At 40.9% G+C, this 19841-nt stretch overlaps 1 protein-coding gene across 1 annotated transcript; it reads left to right on the top strand.

Annotated features, from left to right (window-relative positions):
• Nucleotides 1–283: 283 nt before the first annotated feature.
• On the top strand, nucleotides 284–18527 carry kif14 (kinesin family member 14). Its single transcript, XM_085247509.1, has 29 exons — nucleotides 284–1498; nucleotides 1654–1908; nucleotides 2032–2119; nucleotides 2217–2315; nucleotides 2441–2493; nucleotides 2592–2622; nucleotides 2808–2915; nucleotides 3564–3680; nucleotides 3903–4021; nucleotides 4118–4290; nucleotides 5210–5357; nucleotides 6139–6202; nucleotides 6366–6550; nucleotides 6727–6829; nucleotides 6961–7118; nucleotides 7212–7359; nucleotides 7645–7791; nucleotides 8605–8737; nucleotides 10883–10976; nucleotides 11206–11341; nucleotides 11652–11758; nucleotides 12613–12713; nucleotides 12954–13184; nucleotides 13398–13585; nucleotides 14269–14421; nucleotides 14881–15003; nucleotides 15137–15211; nucleotides 16547–16697; nucleotides 16863–18527. The coding sequence occupies exons 1-29, from the start codon at nucleotides 498–500 to the stop codon at nucleotides 17222–17224; spliced, it is 4851 nt and encodes a 1616-aa protein (XP_085103635.1). The 5' UTR covers nucleotides 284–497; the 3' UTR covers nucleotides 17225–18527.
• Nucleotides 18528–19841: the final 1314 nt, after the last annotated feature.

Genomic DNA, 19841 nt, shown 5'->3' on the forward strand with positions numbered 1-19841 from the left:
CTGTCTTCCGCAGTAGATGTTAGGGAGTTTGAGACATTTCGTTTATTTTAACGGTAAAGGACTAAATTTAGATGGGAACTTATGACTAGCACATTTTTTCCACTGGTACGCAATCTCAGAGATGACTATCGTTCACAGTTTACTTATTGTGGCTCGGTATTGTGCTGCCATCTAGCGGTATCATAAAGTGCCTACAGGTCGCGACCATGACGTGACGTAGCACTTTCAGAGAATCCAGCCAATCAGCTGCCAGTGACGGTGACGATTTGAAATTGAAGCGGGTAGAGGCGGAAGCGAGCAGGCGAACATAAACAAAAGAAGTTTTTTTTCGCAAGTGCAAGTAATAATTTATTCGAATGGATTTTTATTTTCCTTTAACTAACATATGGAGTCATACTTACGTCCAATTTACGTGGTTTTTAAATGTGTAAAGTGCATCTGCCGTTAACTCGCCTGTCTCGTAATTACACCGTTTAGGTTTCTAACAGTCCACAGCCATGTCGATATTTAGCGTACAAGGGCGGAAACACACCGCTTATTACGACAATCTGCTGTCAACATCAACGTCCAGGACACCCGGCCGAGAGCGAAAGATAGCCGACACGACGCTGGGCAAAAGTGTGACCGCATCAGGGGAGTCTGCATGTGAAGACAGCAGGTCATCAGATAAAAGCCGTCCGGTGAACAGGACGTATGTCGTCTCTGCCCTGTCAAAGAGTGGCAGCGGGCAGCAGACCCCTTACCGAGCCCGGCTCACCCTACAAAGACGGTCAAAGAGGAAGACCGGGGCCGAAACGGCTGAACAAACGATGACAGACAGCAGCCAAAGCACCACAGCAGCTCCGGAGAAGAGACTGACTCTGCAGCGCAGGACCAGGACTCCCTCCATGGACAAGAGCGGACGTGGGCAGCCTGGTGGCCTGCAGTCAACGCCCAAAGTTCTCGGTGAACCAAACGGGAGGACACCTGGTTTATTCAGGTCAATGAGCTTAAGAGAAACTGCGACTCATGTGCAAACACAAGGGAGGTTTGCGCAGAACAAAACCTCCTCCTCTTCTTCATCTTCAAGTAGAAACACAGACGAGACCCATACCTTTAAAACGCCGACCAGAAAGACCCCGTTTGAGAGAATCGCTGCCAAACGAGACGTGTTTGAGAGACTGGCAGGGAAAGAAGCTCCCAAGCCAGCGTTGGTCAAATCTGCCAGTCTGGAAAGGCCCAAACCCCGAGCACAGCAAGCCGAAAACACTAAACCCTTCCCGGCTCCTCGGATCAGCAAGACGACCTCAGGTGTGCGAAGACCTGACACGACGCTGCAGGTGATAAAGACAAAGACCTCGAACCAAAAGGGAGACGTGACCCAGGTCAGGACATCCGATCCTGCTCCTCCTGAACAGATCCTGCCCAGTACCAGTGAGGGTCTGAAGCAGCAGGACTTACTAAAAATGGAAAACAGTGCTGTTACGGTGGCTGTGCGTGTCCGCCCCTTCAGTGCCAGGTTAGTGTTTAACTGCTGGGTGACTGAGAAGCAGGCCCCCTTGTCAGTATATTAAAGTCTGGTTCTGGAATCTGTGTATAAAACACTGGCATGCTACTTGTTTAAAGAAAGACAAACAACACATCTCTGAAGTTTTTTGTTCTGCTCTATTACAGGGAGAAAGCTGAGAAGTCCTCACAGGTCATCTTCATGAATGGCCAGGAGACTGTGGTCCAGCATCCAGAGTCCAAACAGAGCTACTCCTTCACCTACGACTTCTCTTTCTGCTCAGTGGATGCCAGTGACTCCAACTTTGCCTGCCAGCAGACCGTGTATGAGACGCTGGCCAAACCTCTGCTGCTGAGGGCCTTTGAAGGATTTAACACCTGCTTGTTTGCCTATGGCCAGACAGGTTCTGGTAAATCATACACGTGAGTGGACTCACTTTTCATTTACATCAGTGTTCTCACTTATGTGGTCATTTGTTTTGTTTTGTTTTTTACTTTTGTACTGTAATCTGTCACTTTGATGTGTTAAGACTGATTGTTTTGCAGGATGATGGGTTTTGAGGAGGAGGTAGGGGTGATCCCAAAATTCTGCCATGAGCTTTTTTCTAAACTGGCCTCAATAAAAAGTGAAGAGGTAAGCTCTCTCTTTGTTTTTTTACATTTCTATTCCAATTTCATTTTTATCTGAAAAATAATTAAATGATCTGTTTTGGGTCCCTTTTGAATCTCAGGTCAAATGTCATGTAGAGATGAGCTACTTTGAAGTGTACAATGAGAAGATCCATGACCTGCTGGTGACCAGAGAAGAACCAAACCAGAGGACGATGCCCGTGAGTAGTTTGCTGTTTAGTGACACTCATCCCTGCCACATGTTTTTATTTCTAACTTGCCACTGTGGTTGACTTAACACAGGGGGGGAAAATGTAGAAAACCTTTGTTTGGATTTGTTTTCCAGCTGAGGGTGAGAGAGCATCCGGTCCACGGGCCTTATGTCGCTGAGCTCTCAGCGTAAGAAAATCTCGTCTTTCTCTCTTTATTCGCTGAAAGCTTGAACATTCTTGGATGGTACCTTTTTCAGAATTGCTCAGCTTGCTGTTTCTTCACAGGAATGTGGTGCGCTCTTACAATGATGTTCAGGTAAGATGAACCAGTTGTCTTTTTATTAGTGGGTGCTTTCAAGAACAAGCTAGGTCTTCAGTGTCAAGCAGACAAAAAGCCTGTTAACCGAATCTGAAAGGCTTGTCATGGAAATGAATATCTTCAAGTGAGATTTCACACAGAGAATCAATAATAATTTAAAGTACTTTTTTCTTCTTCTTTAGGGCTGGCTGGAGCTCGGCAATAAGCAGAGAGCCACAGCAGCCACAGGAATGAATGACAAGAGCTCCAGATCTCACTCTGTCTTCACCTTGGTCATGACCCAGACTAAGGTACTGTCTTCACTGTGTATTTACACCTCTTTTCCCTCTTTGAGTTTTTATGTAAAAAAATACGTTAGCACGGGGGAGCGGATGAATTCAAATTCAAATTCAAATTCAAATTCAAATTTTATTTGTCACGTACACAGTCATACACAGTACGATATGTAGTGAAATGCTTGGACAACTGCTCGTGACCTAAAGAAAACAAAAAAGGAAAAGGCTATGAATAAGATAGGAAATAAATATGAAAAATTAAAAAGGGTAAATTTAACTAGGAAGGAATAGAATATAAATTAAGGTTAAAAATGAAATAACTGTACAACACAAATTAGAATGAAGGGTAAATTTAACTGGGAAGAATAAGATAAAGATAAATATATAAATTAAAGTTGAAAATAAAATAACTGTACAACAAAATACACAATACACAATATAGAACTATATAAGAATGTATGAAGAAATCTAAATATAAATAAATATATACACAATAACAGCAGCTGTACAAGTATTAACCGGAAATGAAGAATATAGTGACCAGTGTTGTGCAAAACCAAAGTCCAGAAAGTCCAGTGTGTGTGTAAGAACTGTATGTGTGGGTCAGTGTGGAATCATGCTTACATTAAGTGCCTGTGAGTCCATTTGTGTTTGTGTGTGCAGACTGAGCTTGTGGAAGGCGAGGAACATGACCACAGTATCACCAGCAGGATCAACTTGATCGATCTGGCAGGCAGCGAACGCTGCCACTCTGCCCAGACCAGTGGAGACCGACTCAGGGTGAGCACATGTTAACTACCATGTGTGGTTAAGTCATTAAGCAGTTAATCATTGCTTGTTGGAGATTGGAGATGGAGACTTTTAGGTGAACCACGGTATATAATTTTATCATTCACAAATCAGAGTACAGTCTCTTGTCTCAGAAGGCTCTGGTTTCTTTGCATTGTTGGCCTGTTCATTAATTTTTCTATGCTTATTTTATTCAAAACGATGTCTTTATAGGAGGGCGCCAGCATCAACAAATCACTGCTGACGCTCGGAAAGGTCATCTCTGCCTTATCAGAACAAGCGCTGACCAAGAAGAAAGTCTTCATACCGTACAGAGACTCTGTCCTTACATGGTGAGGGAACAGTGTGCTTGTGCACAATTTCTTTATTTGTATTTGTTTGTTTGTCAGCAATCACAGTGACGGTTCTCCTCTAATTGTCACCTGCAGGCTGTTGAAGGAGAGCCTCGGCGGTAACTCTAAGACGGCCATGATCGCTACGCTGAGCCCGTCGGGCAGCAACGTGGAGGAGAGCCTGAGCACTCTACGCTATGCCCAGCAAGCCCGCACAATCATAAATGTGGCCAAGGTCAATGAGGACACCAATGCCAAGCTCATCAGAGGTCAGACATCCATAACATGCTTAAAAATTTGTATACTGTAGACAAAAGGTATCTATTTATAAGCCTTATGTCTAAAGCAGGGTTTCAGGCACACTTACTGTGTTGGTTTGACATGTGAGCCTGGACAAATCCTTGGTCACCTTATAAACTAAAAAAAGAGAGGGAGGGAAAATCATTTTTATATGAGAGATTCTTTTTCCTTTTTTCCCCTGTAGTTCTTTGTAAACCTGAACATCTGCCTTTCAACACACAAAGCCACACCTGTATTTCCTTTTTTACAACCAAAACCACAGAGTAGCTTCACAGGTGTAGTCAGTATTTTTGGACTGTAAGAACTCTCTCTCACACACACACATATAAATATTTTCATGTCTGTCCTTCAGCTCCTCCTTCATCAGCCTTTTTCCTCTCTCTCTTTTGTTCATCCCTGTGTTTTTCTTTATATGTGATTGTGTTCCTGTTAGGCACTCGCTCCCGATCGCTTTCGCTCTCCTCCTTTACCACTCACCCTCCCGCCTGTCGGCCCGTTTATCCATCACCAGCTCTTGCGCTATCCAGTTGAAATTAAAGCCTGGCCCTAACCTTGCCTCCAGGCCATATTTATGCACTGTCAGTTGCACATGGCGGCTAACTGTCATGCAAGTATTATTTTTCCATAAGATGATAGCGCTGCTGTTTGACGTTTTTAGCACTAAGGGGAGCTCTTGCTGTGGATTTCATTCACGATGCCTGTCAGCGGGAGATGCTCAAAGTGAATGTGACTCAGACAGACAACTTCAGTGAGGGACAGTATCGAGCAGTTTGCTGACCAAATCTGAATATTCCTCTCTAAAGTGGCATCATATCTGCACATTTACATAATCTTGCTGCAACAGTTTTCTCAGTAGGAAACAATCTGGATGAATTTTGTGTGTTTCAGAGCTAAAGGCAGAGGTGGAGAAGCTGCGAGCAGCCCAGATGAGCTCCCAGGGCGTCGAACCAGAGAGAGTGAGGCTCTTCCAGCAGGAGATCTCCACCTTGAAGAATAAACTCTGTCAGCAAGAGAGGGAAATGATTGAGGCCAATCGGTCAGCATTACTGCTATAATCCTACTGAATCCTCAAATGAACAGTTCTCTTTTTGCAGTGGAGGGGGTCAAATGAAAGCTAGTTTTAAAGTTATTCTTCACACTCACACAAAGTAATAGTATATTTACAGTGATCTATATGTTTCTGTGTATTTGTGCAGTCTTGATACATACAGTTTGTTATTGAGTTCTAATAACAGAAAGATTTACTTCTTTCCAGTGTATATTTTTATTAGGCTAAAACATTCAACATTCTGATATTAGAAATAAAAATCAGACATTTTTAGCATGACAAAGATGTTAAGTAGAGCCCAACTAATATAGAAATTTTAAATAAAATATTTGTTATGTGTGGTTATTTAGATATTATGACAATGCTCTTTCAATATAATCAGGATTTATTATCACAGGAAGTTGTGCGCTACTCATTTATCAGAATCAGAAATACTTTATTAATCCTGAAGGAAATGATGGAAATTATGCTCTGCTTTGATCAGCTGGTTATTTTTGCTGCTTTCTAAACACTTGTGTTCTCAAGTGGAAAGCTGCAGAGTGCCCTCTCTGGATGAACTAAGCAACGTCAACCCTCTTAACTTGGTTGAAGGGTGTTTCTCCCATCTCTTCTTTAAAACCTTTTTATTTATCGGCCATTATAAATGCTGATATCAATATATGACTTGGGGTTTACTTAGCAGTGGGTGATGTTAGTGGTAGAATTTGTTCTTATGTCATTTTTGCTTTTGGTTATAAATTTTTTTTTGTTTTTTCAAATTTTCCGGCAGGGCGTGGAGGGAGAAACTTGAGCAAGCAGAAATTCGCAAGCGTGAAGAGACCAAAGAGTTGCAGGTAATTTCTTTTTTCGGTGTAACCTTCATTTTATTAGTCTACTCTCTCTATCATTCTGCACCCACCATGCTCGTGTTCAAACACTAATGTTGTTAAAGAAGAAGCTGAAAACAAAGGAGATGAACCCCCCCCTCTATAAATAATTTTTGGTCTGTGTGATCAGAAAGCAGGAGTGACCTTCAAAGTGGACAACCGTCTTCCCAACCTCGTGAATCTGAATGAGGACCCTCAGCTGTCCGAGATGCTTCTCTACATGATCAAAGAGGGTCGCACTACGGTGGGCAAGCTCAAGTCCAACTCCAGCCACGATATCCAGTTGACTGGCGCCCTCATTGCTGACCAGCACTGGTAAGACCAACTCCTCAGAGAGGGGTGAAAACAGTAGCATATTGTTCAGTCAGGTGGAATACCTGCATCAAGATGGATATAACCAAGGAATATGTAGCCCTACGAAGATATTTGGCCACTTTTTTTGCATTTCACCTAAAATAGTTTTTATTTTCTTTATATATATTTTTTTTCAGTGTTATATCCAACATACACGATACTGTCAGCATCATTCCGATGGAAAACGCCAAGACTTTTGTTAATGGGAACCTCATCTCTGAATCCACAGTCCTACACCATGTAAGTAAAGCAGCAAGTTCTAACTTTTTTGTTACTCTCTGTAAATCAAACGGAACGGTCTGTCCACGCAAGGCCCAAAGCGTTTCATAAATGGTTTCTCTCTGGATCTGTGTCTCTTGTCCGGCTTCTAGGGCGACAGGGTGATTCTTGGAGGAGATCACTACTTCCGCTTTAATCACCCAGCAGAGGTGCAGTCTGGGAAGAGAGCGTCATGCTGGACAGGCGAAGGCGACGGTCATAAAGATTTCGAATTTGCTAAAAACGAGCTCCTTGCAGCTCAAAGAGCGCTGTGAGTGGAGGGAAAATCGGCCAGACTGAGGCTTTTCTGTAAAATGTTATTCCGTACTCTCAAAATCTGAATTCCCATTTTTGTGTTTCTCAGGCTTGAGGCAGAAATTGAAGAAGCCCATCTTAAAGCAAAGCAGGAGATGATGCAAGGAATCCAGATGGCAAAAGAAGTGGCTCAGAAAGAGCTTTCTGACCAGAAGGTGCTCTATGAAGAAAAGATCCGAGCCTTGGAGAGAGAGCTGGTATACGAGACTTTCTCTTCTTCTTTTTTTAAAATCTAGAAATAGGCCAGTTGGATGATATCATCAGTCATTTATTATTGTAACCCTGTATTAGATTATTGACAGTCTGTAATTTTCATTTACTGTAATATTGTAAACTAAAACCTCAAATTGAAATTGCTAGGTGTATTTTCTTAACACTTGTGCATTTTTAAAGAACCTTTAGACATAGTAGAGTTTTGCACGCTCTCATACCCTGTCAGATTATGCAAACTGCAGATAAATGCCAGCATTTCGTTCCTTCAGAATGAGGAGAATGAGCGGAAGCGCCAACAGGAGTTGGAGAAGCAGAGGGTTGCCAGCCAGATGGCAGAGCTCAAAACTGCCAAGCTGGAGTTGGAGCAGGAGGTGGATGTCCAGAGGAAACGTCTCCGTATCCACATGGAGACCCAGGTTAGGATTTTTGATTAAATTAAGGAAATGACAAAAACAGGATGGGCTAGATTATTTTGATTTGTGCACATGTTTAAAAAAAAAAAAAAAAAAAAAAAAAAAATATATATATATATATATATATATATATATATATATATATATATATATATATATATATATATATATATATATATATATATATATATATATATATATATATATATATATATATATATATATATATATATATATATTTTACACACCCAATTTACATTTGGCCAGTCGGCCTTTATGGGAAGCCTCCTGTGTGAAGGTTTTGTGTGTTTGCAACCCTTTGGATCTCAGGTGCTACATTATGAGGTACAGGTGGAGACGGCCTTGCAGGGGAATTGGGCAAAATTAAACAGGACTTTGAACAATCACTTTTTGATGGCATTTTTTTTTATGGATGAAAGTGAAAATAGCTCAGGAATGTGCGCCGTACCATCAGGTTTTCCAGAAAGAGACTGTTGCCTTTTCTTTTATTTCCCCTATGACTGTAGGCGGGAGGGAGTAGGTGGGCGAAATGTGTGATATTTTCAAGCAGTCATCTTCTCGCTTTTCTGGAAGTAGGCATACAGGAAATCTATATTCATTAATTATATCACCTCTTTCGTTCGCTCATCCTCATGTTTTCTGATGTTATGTATGAGCATTAGCAAATATGCTGACTCTGGGCTTTATGTTTAACCATTTGGGATGCGTTTTGAGCCACCGTGGAGCTTGGCTTCAGGCGGAATGTTTTACCCTGATGGTTTTTAATGTTGTTTACATTACCATGACTCACTCAAGGCTATGGAAGAGCATCGTGTGCGCCAAGCGAGGATTGTCGAGGCCCTGGAGGCGGAAAAGAAAAAGATTGGCAAGGAGCTGGAGGAGATTCAGAAGAAAAGAGCTTTAAGGGAAAACCATACGCCCCAACATGGTAAGAGTTAAGTCAACACTGAACGTGTTTGGGAGTAAGGATCACATCGTGTAAGCAGAGTTGTCCTGAGCAGCAGAAGCATTAGAGAAAAGCTGTTTGCCACTATATCAACGTACACTGAAGGCATATAATCCTTAGTAAATATGTAGAGCACTAATGGGCCTCCATATTATTAGAGATGCAGGCTTTTGAACTAGGCGGCGATGACTAGCCAGATGGTCTGTCTCCTCTTTAGACCAGTTTAGAAATGGTTTCCACATTTATCTAAAAGAACTTCAAATTTCAATTTGTCTAACCACAGAACAGTTTTCCACTTTGCCTCGGACCATTTTAGAAGAGCTTTGGCCCACTGCCGTTAGCTTCTTCTTTGACACAGCATACAGTGTTTACAGACAATGATTTCCATGACTGAATCGTGCCTGTTTTTAATGCAGTGCTGCCTGAAGACCTGACGATCACAGGTGTTCAGCATTAATCTTTGGCCTTGTCCCTTGTGCACATATTTCTTCAGGTTCCTGGAGTCTTATAATAATAGTATATTTGTTGGTTTTTCTTTTTTTACAAACATTAGACACAGGAGCAGATAGTTGAACCTCTGCCCATCTTATTTTCTAAGCCCCTCTAAGATGCTCCTTTTATAGCCAATGGTTTTATTTGACTCGAGACAATGTTGCGTTAAAATGACTTTTTGGTAAGGAGTGTTGGGGAGTCTGACCATTATGCTGCCCTCTTATTCTGTTCATTTGTTTGTACGAGGATCATATTAGATGAATGGATGCAATGTCGGAGTTTATGAGCCTCTCAACCCTAATCGGTAGAATGTGGAGCACAGCGATCTGCATCTTACTGTAATTCCTTATAAGGTCTTTGAGAATTGTTGGTGGAAATGAGTGCAATAGCCAGTGAGTAGCTTATTTCAACTGTTCCTTTTTACAGTGAATCCCTGCTGTGTACTGTCTTGTACTGCTAAGTAAAGATCATCTGAGCCAAATGATATTTAACTCTGGGCTATTAGTTGAAGGTAGGACTGGGCGATATGACCAAAAATTCATATCTCGATATTCTTTAGCTGGATGGCGATATATATCTCGATATTTTTTTAAAGCCATAAAGTAACAACAAAAAGAGAGTTCTTAGTCACACTGTGTCCCAGATCTCACACTGGCACTTTTATTAACATACAGCGTAGATGTACATGAAAAAATTACTCAGAAATAAATTATCAGCATTTATTAAATAATAATGCTCCATAAATAAAATAAAACAATGTTGTTTTTGTGCATAACAAAAAGCTCACAATTGTGCAGTCAAAATGTAAACTAACAGACCCTGAGCATAATAACAAAGACAAATTTCGCATCTGCTCTGTTCCCAAGTTCTACTGCGTGACTGACAGCCTGGAGTTTGAAATCCTTGTTGTAACCACGTCTATGAACAGGTGCCATTTGTGGTCCTTAAACGCACACAATACGGTAATATTACGTTGAAGTACAGTACGTAGTACTCCACGAGGCTCCTGACTACGGTAGCCGTAATGTAACACATAAAAGCGGTTCGCGATCAGTAAGCACAACCAGAACTCATACATAAGGTGCACTGTCGAGTTTTGAGAAAATGAAAGAATTTTAGGCCGTGCAGCCCCCGTGCATGGGGCTGCATGGCGTCAACGTGTGAGAGCTGTTAGCTCGTTAACACGTTGATGCCATCCAGCCCCATGCTCGGGGCGATCCGCGGTAACTCATTAACGGAGATTTGCCGCATTAATGCAGTTATGGCGTTAACATCATTCTAACGAGATTACTGCTACCAGCAGTAAAATAGTAATCTCCAAATGTTTTCTTTTTACCGACCAGCTCCTCTTTGATAGCTGATCTTGTTGTTGCCTGCAGGTGAAGCGATAGGGGAGGGGGAGTTGTGTTCAGTGAAGTAGAGAGAGGCAGAGTAACGTTGCGTGGAGACAAAAGTGGACGAAAGAGAGGCAAACTTGTGGCTCCACAAGTATAATTATAACATAACATAGACTATATCGATATAAACAATATTATCACATCTCATATATCATATAAAAATATTTCAATATATTTAAAAACTCGATATATATCGCCCAGTCCTAGTTGAAGGTAATGTTTCATTTCTCTGTCGCAGTCTCTCCACAGTGGGATGCCATGAAGTTGTCCTTGATGATTGAGGAAGCCAATAAAATCAGTGCTAAACTGAAGAAACACACAGTGTTCAGCAGGTAGGAAAGAAAGGATGGGCAAAAGTCGCAGATATTTTTTTATTATGCATCATGTAAACACAAAAATGATGAAGAAACCAGTGGCATTAAAAAAAAAAAAGTAAAAGCATGTAAACCTATATCCAGTCTTTGTATTTAGCTACTCCCTAAAATACAGCTGTAAATGAACACGTGGCTGCTGTTAACCTCTGACCTTATTATTTTTATTGACTTTACTCTCCTGTTTTAGACATGAGAGCTCGGAGAATGAGAAGTGCGGTGGTGTGCTGCAGGTGCGAGTTCAAAACACAAAGCTGGGAATTGCCACTTTCTGGTGTCTGGAAAAGTTCCAAAATAACATTGCTGCCATGAGGGAGCTCGAACGGGTAAGTCTGGGATCAATTCTGCGTTCAAATTCATAACCTTTTTTTGCTATCATGTCTTTCTCACATTAACCTGTGTTCTAGTAAGACATAGCACACCTGTTCAGCCTGCACGACTCTTCCTTGTTTTGCAAATTCAGAGCCTGACATCAGCTCCAGTCACTTGCAAATTTCCTAAGTGTTTGACCTCATTTATAGTCCAGAATGGATTGTTTTATGCCCGACAGAGGGATGCTGCCTCACTTTGCGATGCTTTTCTCATTAAGCTGAGTAAATGAGAGTGGACATGTCATCAGGAGTTTATTCACCACAGGGGGATTCCAGCTCTAAAGATGACAATGTGTTTTACGACCCCGATGATGAGTGGGAGCAAGATATATCAGCCTCTTCTTCCTCCGCCGCCTCCTTTTCTCGACGAAGGTAATTATCCAGCTCCTCCTATCCATAAATCCTTCTTCCTAGCATCTTACATTTACATAAGATTAAATATGGAGGTGGGAAAGTTTTTAAAAACACTGCTTGTCCCTTAGGGAAGGGTGTGTGTGTCAGTGTACCTTAAATTTCATCTTCATCAGAGCTTTTAGGAAGGAAAAAATAGACGTGAGCATTTTTGCACTGATTTGCATTGACCCTCTCTCTGTGGACACAAAGTGTGCCACAAAAACAGTTCCCTTTTTAAAAAAAATTTTTACTTTTCGTATGTGGAAAGTTGAGTGATGGTAAATACTTCAAGTAAATTTGGAATACTTGAGTTATTTTCACAGCCCTCCCAGTTTCCAACATTGTGATTTACAACCTGGCACATATTTCTTGATAGTTAAACAGTCCTGTTTTCTCTCTTTTCCTGAAAACTTTCTACCCAAAAATATTCCCCTCTTTGGTGTATTTCTTGTGTTTATTAATTTTCGCATGCAGGTCAGGCCAAGGTGTTTGTTTGGGAGCGGTATGGAGGACACACACACACACAGCACCTGCTGTACATGCAGAATATATTCCCCCTCACATTGTGGTTATTCTTGTCAAGCAGTCCTGGTGTTCCCAAACTACCACTAGGCACAGCCAAATGAAACACTGCACAGGCTCTGGGGCTCCACCATATTGCTCTTTTACTCCAATAAACCTTTGCCTAAACAATCATCTCTATTTACTGACCTTTCCACCTCTGGGTTTCTCTTGCAAGTAAAGTTTATTCTCCTGTGTCTAAAGAAAAAGTCAGTATAAATGTTGAACGTTGGCAGCGGTACCAAGTGGGTTTCTGGTTGGTTTGGCTTTAGAAGCAGGAGTTTGCTGAAGAGCAGAAGGATCTCAGGGCGTCTCTACGAGATCCGGGTGCATCCCATTCAGAGCCTCCACAGTGGCTCCTCACAGTCTGCTGGTAAGAAACACAAGTAAATATGCATAAAATATTAAACGTCGTGTTCTTAAAAGGCAAATGTCGGTGGAATTGAGTGGCGAAAAGCTGCCTCTTGTTGTCTTTCTAAAATGCGACATTGTTACATGAATATAAATTTTCAGACCTGCATGCAGCATTCAGTGCTACAGCTGTTAAACACTCGACTACATTTGCTTTTTGTGACAAATGATCATCACCCACTCTTCTCTGTGTCTGACCCAGGGTTAATGGGTGTGACCAAATCCCCCTCCCTCCATTCCAGCATCTCAGACCCTGGGATGCCTGGCATCTGCAAGGAGCTAGTTGGCCAATCACTGGCCCGTCTGCGTAGTTCTACAGGGTCGGAGGAGAGCATGGCAGATCGGTTAATCTCAGATCTAAACCTGGTCTACATGGCTGTCCAAACTATATCTGACCTATACGACAGTCTGGATGATGACAGCCAGGATAGTGGTGAGTTCCAGTCAACTTCATAGACATTAGTAAATCAATAGCTACCGATGGATAGGTAATGATTAGAAGAATAATTTGTGGATATTCGTCCTCTGCCAAGGTAAGAGCTGAGCCAAAAGGCATGTATGACCAGGCCACATTCATAAAAGTGGCCTGGTGTTTATTGGGCACAAACTTTTATTGTGGTGCTTTTTGGTGGTTTCTTTTTTGCAGTGTTTGTGGGTAATTTGGTGGCACAAACTGAGTTGGTGAAGGCCACGACAGCCATAGAGAATGCAGTGTTTGTTACCATGCAGTGGTTGGCCAGTGTTAAACCCTCCTCCGGTCTGCTCTACACGATTGCTGAGGAACTTAAAAGCCAAGTCAAGAAGATGGGAGGGTTCTTCCAGATGTTGATTCAGGTGAGGAAAAAAAATACCCAAAGGTATCACACGTTAAAGTGACAGTACACAAGTTTCAAACTGAGGTTTCTGCTTGGTGACGATAAAAGGCTAAGCCAGCCTACATGCAGATTGTATCATTATTCTCTAATCATTACACTCCGCCCATTTTGAGTTCAGGCAAATCAAGCCTTTTTTTTTTTTTTTAAGTTAAAGGCTATGCATTGACATGATGTCTGGGTTTTCTGGCATTTGCAGTATATGAATGAGTCAAAAAGAGTGCAAAATCTAAGCTGACAAATGATTTTCAATTTTGCGTAGTTTGGAGACGGGTGGCTAATCAAAATGCAGAGCATTGATTGACGGGTCTTAGCTCTGAGCTGTTTGAGCTCTGTCTATGGAAATGGCAAAGCTGAGGGAATTCTCAACCTTGAAGCCCCAAACAGAACATGAATATATGGAAACTAAATCTAAATTCCTTGCCACTCTCAGCACCTAAACACACAATTTTCCCCTCTCGATCCTTACTTTTAATTTTTTCTAGCATTTTAATTTATTTACTGCCCCTTCAGACTTTGTTGGCTGTTGTGCTCTCTTGCTTGCATTGATTCACTATTAAATAAATGTGAACTGAACCTGTGTATCAGTTTGTTTGTGCCGACTCGATGCTGAGTGAAACATTCCTCTCCCGCCCTCACATCCAGGGTTGCGAATCTGAGATCACATCGATGGTGAAAGAAGCCCGAAGGAAAACTAGTCAGTGCCTGGATAAAACTTTACTTGCGCTTGGACACATGGCAGTAGTGACAGGCATGTCATTGAATGTCACGGGACTGGGCGCCCAGGCTATGGGCAAGGTAAGACCACCAATAATTTAGCTGGGAGGTCTCTGTTTGGGCACTGTGGGCCACTCTACTCATGCCCCCTCATCACAACTATTAACTGTATGAATGTGAGTGTAAGGTACAGCCATGGTAACACGGTGCACCAATGCTAAGGTTTTATGTATTGGGATGTAATTAATTATCTGGTCCTTAACAGGTCATAAACCTGATATGAATAATAAAACATGATACCACACACTGTCATTATTTATTTAACAAAAATTAAGCCGAAATGTAGAAGCTGTGAGTGGTTAAAACCAAGTCCACCCTTACTGCTTCCACTGGAATTGTTGCTGCCCATTAATCTTGGAAGGGTGAAAGTTTGTTTGAAAATTAATCTGAAATCTGTCATTCTTTGTAGCTCTGGTAACTGACTGGAATAATGTGGTCATAAAAAGTCATTTGTGTCCTTTTGTTTTTTTTAATCGTTAGCCTTCAGTGGTCACGTGTCTAATGAAGGGAACTGGTAAGGGTATCCGATCTCTCTTGGAGGAGAGCCTCACCATCACGAGGGAAATGCTGAGAGAGGCTCAACTGTCCTATCCCAGAAGCTCAGTAAGAGATCACGCACTTATTTAAAGTGTCGTGCCTTTTTGTGCTCATTTATATCACAGAAATGCTATATCTGGTGTGTTTTTAAAGTGCTTATTGAGTTGCTACCCATGATACCTGTCATCTTTACACGCAGGTCCTCCAGAGCCTTAAATCAAAGACTCTTGATTTAGCTCGTGCTCTGGAGAGCTACATGTACTGCCATATTTTGGTAAGTTTCATCAACAGAATCCATTAAAAATCACAATCTGTAGCCTCTAAACCAGGGACGTCCAACTCCTTTTCATTGCACAGACTGTCCTGTAATTATAAATGTTTGTTTTTTAATTTACTGCAAGCGCACCAAAAGTGGAAAAACTGTAATTTTCCCGTCATTTAATTGTTTATCTCTTAACTAATGACTTTATGGCAGTAGGAGTGGATGGGAAAAGCTGTAAAACCTAAGAAAATGCAGTTAGAAGTTGAACATTTACATACTCCTTCATATTTTTTTCTAAAGCTCTCTACTGGGCCAGTTTCAGGTCTTCGCTCGGCCGATTCTTGCCCCCAGGCCTTATGTTTGACACCCCTTCTCTAAACCCTTTAGTTTTTTTCACAATCAGATCTACAACATAATGCAGCTTAAATTTCTTTTTTTTTTAGCCTCTATTGTTTCATTATCTTTTTTTTTTTTTTTTTTTTTTTTTTTTTTTTATTAAGAATGTAATCATTAAAAAATATGTGTCAAACTTGGGGGAGGGAATAAATGGCATTTGTTATCTGCTTTGTGGAGCTTCATTACAAAAGTCCTGGCACTTGTTTTGGTTTAACCAGAGCAAAAAGACAACAGTGCACGCTCAGCTGAGCATCCTGTAGGTAAAGGTTAAAAACGATCCTCCGTCTTGACACAGGCTTAAATGTTACGGATTAAGACTCGCTGCCACAACAGCCCCATTAAAGATGCCACTCAGCCTTTATTGCTCCTGTAAAGCTTAGTGTGCCGTAAGCTTATCTCTGCGGTCATCCCTCGGTGATCGTTCACATAATGAATGTGTTGAATGAAGGGGCATAAGTCACAGCTAACAGCCTTGTTTGTCCTTATCTTAGCCACACAAAGTAGCAGGTTTTGTTTTGGCCTTTTTACCTTTTCAAACCAATACATGACACATGTAGGCAGCTGGGCTTTATGCTGTCCACAGTGTTATTGTAGTCAAATAAAACTGAGTTATATCCTCCAAAAGCTATTTTCAGGGTGTTTTTCTCACTATTGGTAAATGTAGCAGAGGCTTGAACCCAAAATATTTTCAACTTGTAGTGATTCAGGCACTGGCTGCAATTCTTTTATTTCACTTTTTGTGTAAAATCTATTCTGCTCACCCGTTAAAATATAACTTAAGCAAAATACAGGAGTCAAAACTGGTTGCATTTAGTTAATAGTAAATTTCTACACATTATAGTAGGATCTTTGTTGTGTTTTGTATGTAATTTAACAGATGAAGTTACAAGCATGTCCTGTTTGTTTGCAGTCTTGTTGTCATTATGTGTAAGTGCTAATGTCTGCAAACAGGAGAGGGAATCGGAACCACAGGAGGCAGAGGAAGGGGAGGAGGACGCTTTGGCTTTACTTTTGCAGAAACTGAGGACGACATCAACCAAACTGTTCCAGCTGAACCAAGCCATTAGACAGTTGCATTCATCTCTGTCTACAGCCTTACGAGGTAAAGCTTTTGATTCACAGTGTCAAGACACTTACACTAATGTACTTCCTTGATGGGCAAAGGCCAACACTAGCTCTTACAGATTATTTTCTGATAGTTCAGTGGCAGCAGTGTTGGTAGATTTAAGGATGGTTGACCAGTCTGTCCCTGGTGCCCTCCTCCTAGGAAAAGACTTCAAAAGCTGCAGAGATACGATCTCCTCTTCTGCCAAGGCTGTTGACGAGCTGATCACCGGCCTTTCCAAGGATGGAATTGGGGCCCCAACCCTGCAGCTTCCCTGTCTTCAGACCGTAATGTCTGCACGAGATGAGCTCCACTCGACCCTGGAGTCCTTGTCCTCTCTCTGGAACCAGCAGGAGGAGGGAGAGAGCAGAAGTTCAGCTAGTTTTGAAAAGGATACAGAAGAAGAAAGCTCAGCCAAAGAGAGAGCTGCCACTCACAGTACTGTTAGACATCGAGTTGTGAGCAAGATTGTGTACGCCCTCGCTCCAGGTGTGCAGTCTAACAGCAGCCCGCACTGGGTATAGTCTTTATTTGTCGTATCACATGCTTTTTTACAGACTGGTAACAGGAAAACTGCAGTATAGCATCTACAAGCATCTATAAAAATCAAGTGTTTTGTTAAACATTTAAGCCACCAGAATGTGTATAGCATTACAATTAGCAGATTAACAGCATTAGGAGTAACTAGCTGTAAAGATGTGCTGTGCCAGGTTTTTGCTCCTTTACTTTATATATTTTTTTCAGAAGCATTTAATAATTTTACTGCTGGTTTTTCTTATTAGTTCCAACATGCAGATTCAATAGTCAGCACCTTAGGTACAACATTTTGTTAAAGGTCTTGATTACCCACATGTTTTCTTTCTTGCATGAAGTCATTTTGTTGTCATGTTTGGATCAATATTGCTTTTGTACATTGAATAACTCGTACTGTAAAATTTGCACTCAGGAGAGACTTGTATATTTGGGGTTTCTTCTCAATACACATACTTTAACAGGGCAAAGTTTTTAATCGTGTTGGTTACTTTTGTTTTTTTATTTAGTCCTTTATATGACTTGGTTTAAAAAAAAAAAAAAAAAAATGCTACTTGTACTTCAAAAATATATGCACATGGTTTGATTTTGCAAAGATCCAAACCTTTTATCTTGAAGGATGCTGCTCAATAAACCATGGAGCTGTGGTTAAGACTGCACTCATAATAAAATAAGACTTTGTTGAATTAAAATCAGACCTAGTTTTATTCTTCTGCTGGTCTAACAGCACAGGTATACACAGATGCTAAAAACTAGTCTTGCCCAGCATCATTGCTCCAGTTCAACATCCAAATCTGCGTGAGATTAATATCCTTTTTTTTCCATGTTTAAACTGAAATATCATTATGCAACATTATGCCTTTGGACCACTTTTCTAAGGGTAATCATCATACTATAAAGATTTTATGTATGTGTGTTCCTTATTTCCTCCTGGATGAAAAGAGTGATCTTGATAAAACTTTGCATAAAAGATTAAATATGTAAATCACATATCGAATTTTATACAAATTCCACAGTCATATTTGTACATTTGACAGGTCCGCTGAGTATAGAATGAAATGTCAGATTAGAATGTGGAGTTATAATTTAAACATAAAGATATTTGCATGTTCCATAGCCCAGTGAGGAGAGAGGCAAGGGTTAAAAAAGCTATAAAAACACTGCTTGAATATATATGAAGTTGATAATTGTTCAAATGAAAGAGAACATTTTAATCAATTTCTTGTTTGCTCCCAAACCTATGGCATGACTATACAGAGAAAAGCTTGACAGGGTGTGTAAGGAAAAAATAAACAAATGCACAAAAAGTTTTATGACTCAGTTTCATAATTTCAAAATTCTCCAAAACTAACATTTTCTTTAATTCACTCATATTAAACTCATTAGGGTCAAATTTAGGGTGAACAATATTACACAAGTGCACATCCACACACATCGGAATGCCTTTGATTCTTTGTGTCATTGTGGTGGATCATAAATTTGATTAGTTTTGGAGTTGTACATCTCTGTTCCTTATATTTCGTGTCATGCCTTTATTATTGTTTTATTTGTTGTTTTGCAGCCAGCAGCACATGCGCGCCTCCTCCTTCACTCAATACAGACGCGTGAGAGGGAGCTGTCTGTCCGTGCCATTCTTTCACCTCTCCTCACTATTTCCCGTGTTTAAGGTCACAACATCATCACAACCTTGCTTTGATCTTTGATTCCACTAAACACTTAAATAGGAGCTTTAAACTGTTAAACTTTACTGCTTAACTGACGATGACCTGACAGCAACCAAAACCCTTTTGAAAAGTTTTGCGAGAGTTTTGCAACATAAACCAAAAAATTTTGAAACGTTTCTCACCAATTCACCAAGCAAACAAACACATTTCACCATGTCAGCCAACTCGTCCTTAAGCTCAGATGACCTTGAAATATCTAAAGGGACCATTTTGGGAGATTACTATGAGGTAGAGGGTTTCCTCGGAGAAGGGAGCTTTGGTATTGTAACCAAATGTCGCAATACACAACCCAGCAAACTTGTTGCTATTAACCTAAGACCCGAACTCTTCCATGGCATGCATTTTTAATTTCTTTTTGATATTTGGGCATATTGGGACCTGATGAATGTAAAAACAAAGAATTACAAGATCTTTTTTTTACCTGATTTTTGTTTCCAAGAAAAATGAGAGCCACATATGAGGATATTCGTTTAAAATTTTGATAGAAGAGTAGCGGTATAATGTCCTCATAAGTGGATATCAGGCCCTTGTAGAGCAAAATTGAGTATTTTAGTCTAAATAACCCAAAATGTGATGTCCACATATGTGGACGCCAGGTCCTAGGAGGTTAAAGTCAACAAGAGCAACCACGAAATTCTGCAACAGGCAAAAATGGAAACTTTCATCCTGGAGCAGCTGCAAGGCTTGGATGTAGATAGATGCAATATTGTGGAATGGAACGGCTTTTTCCTCGACCACCAGCGGATCTGCTTAGATTTTGAACTCCTCGATCAAAGCCTGCGGGACTGGAATAACCAGGGTCTCGCAATAAGTGAATTGAGGCCAGTGTTACATCAGCTCACAAATGCTCTGTCCCACCTGGGTTCTTTGGGAATAGTGCATGCTG

The sequence above is a fragment of the Mchenga conophoros genome, linkage group LG15 (genome assembly GCF_057382185.1).
Source record: "Mchenga conophoros isolate Kocher_MC1m ecotype Shallow Benthic linkage group LG15, M_conophoros_male_GT1.1, whole genome shotgun sequence".
NCBI classification, from domain to species: domain Eukaryota; kingdom Metazoa; phylum Chordata; class Actinopteri; order Cichliformes; family Cichlidae; genus Mchenga; species Mchenga conophoros.

Excerpts from the sequence above, each read along its gene's own strand:
- kif14 (XM_085247509.1), top strand. The coding sequence starts at position 498 with ATGTCGATATTTAGCGTACAAGGGCGGAAACACACCGCTTATTACGAC. Across the intron at positions 6,551-6,726 it reads CTCATTGCTGACCAGCACTG|TGTTATATCCAACATACACG; the intron begins GTAAGACCAACT and ends ATTTTTTTTCAG. Across the intron at positions 14,422-14,880 it reads GCGCCCAGGCTATGGGCAAG|CCTTCAGTGGTCACGTGTCT; the intron begins GTAAGACCACCA and ends TTTAATCGTTAG.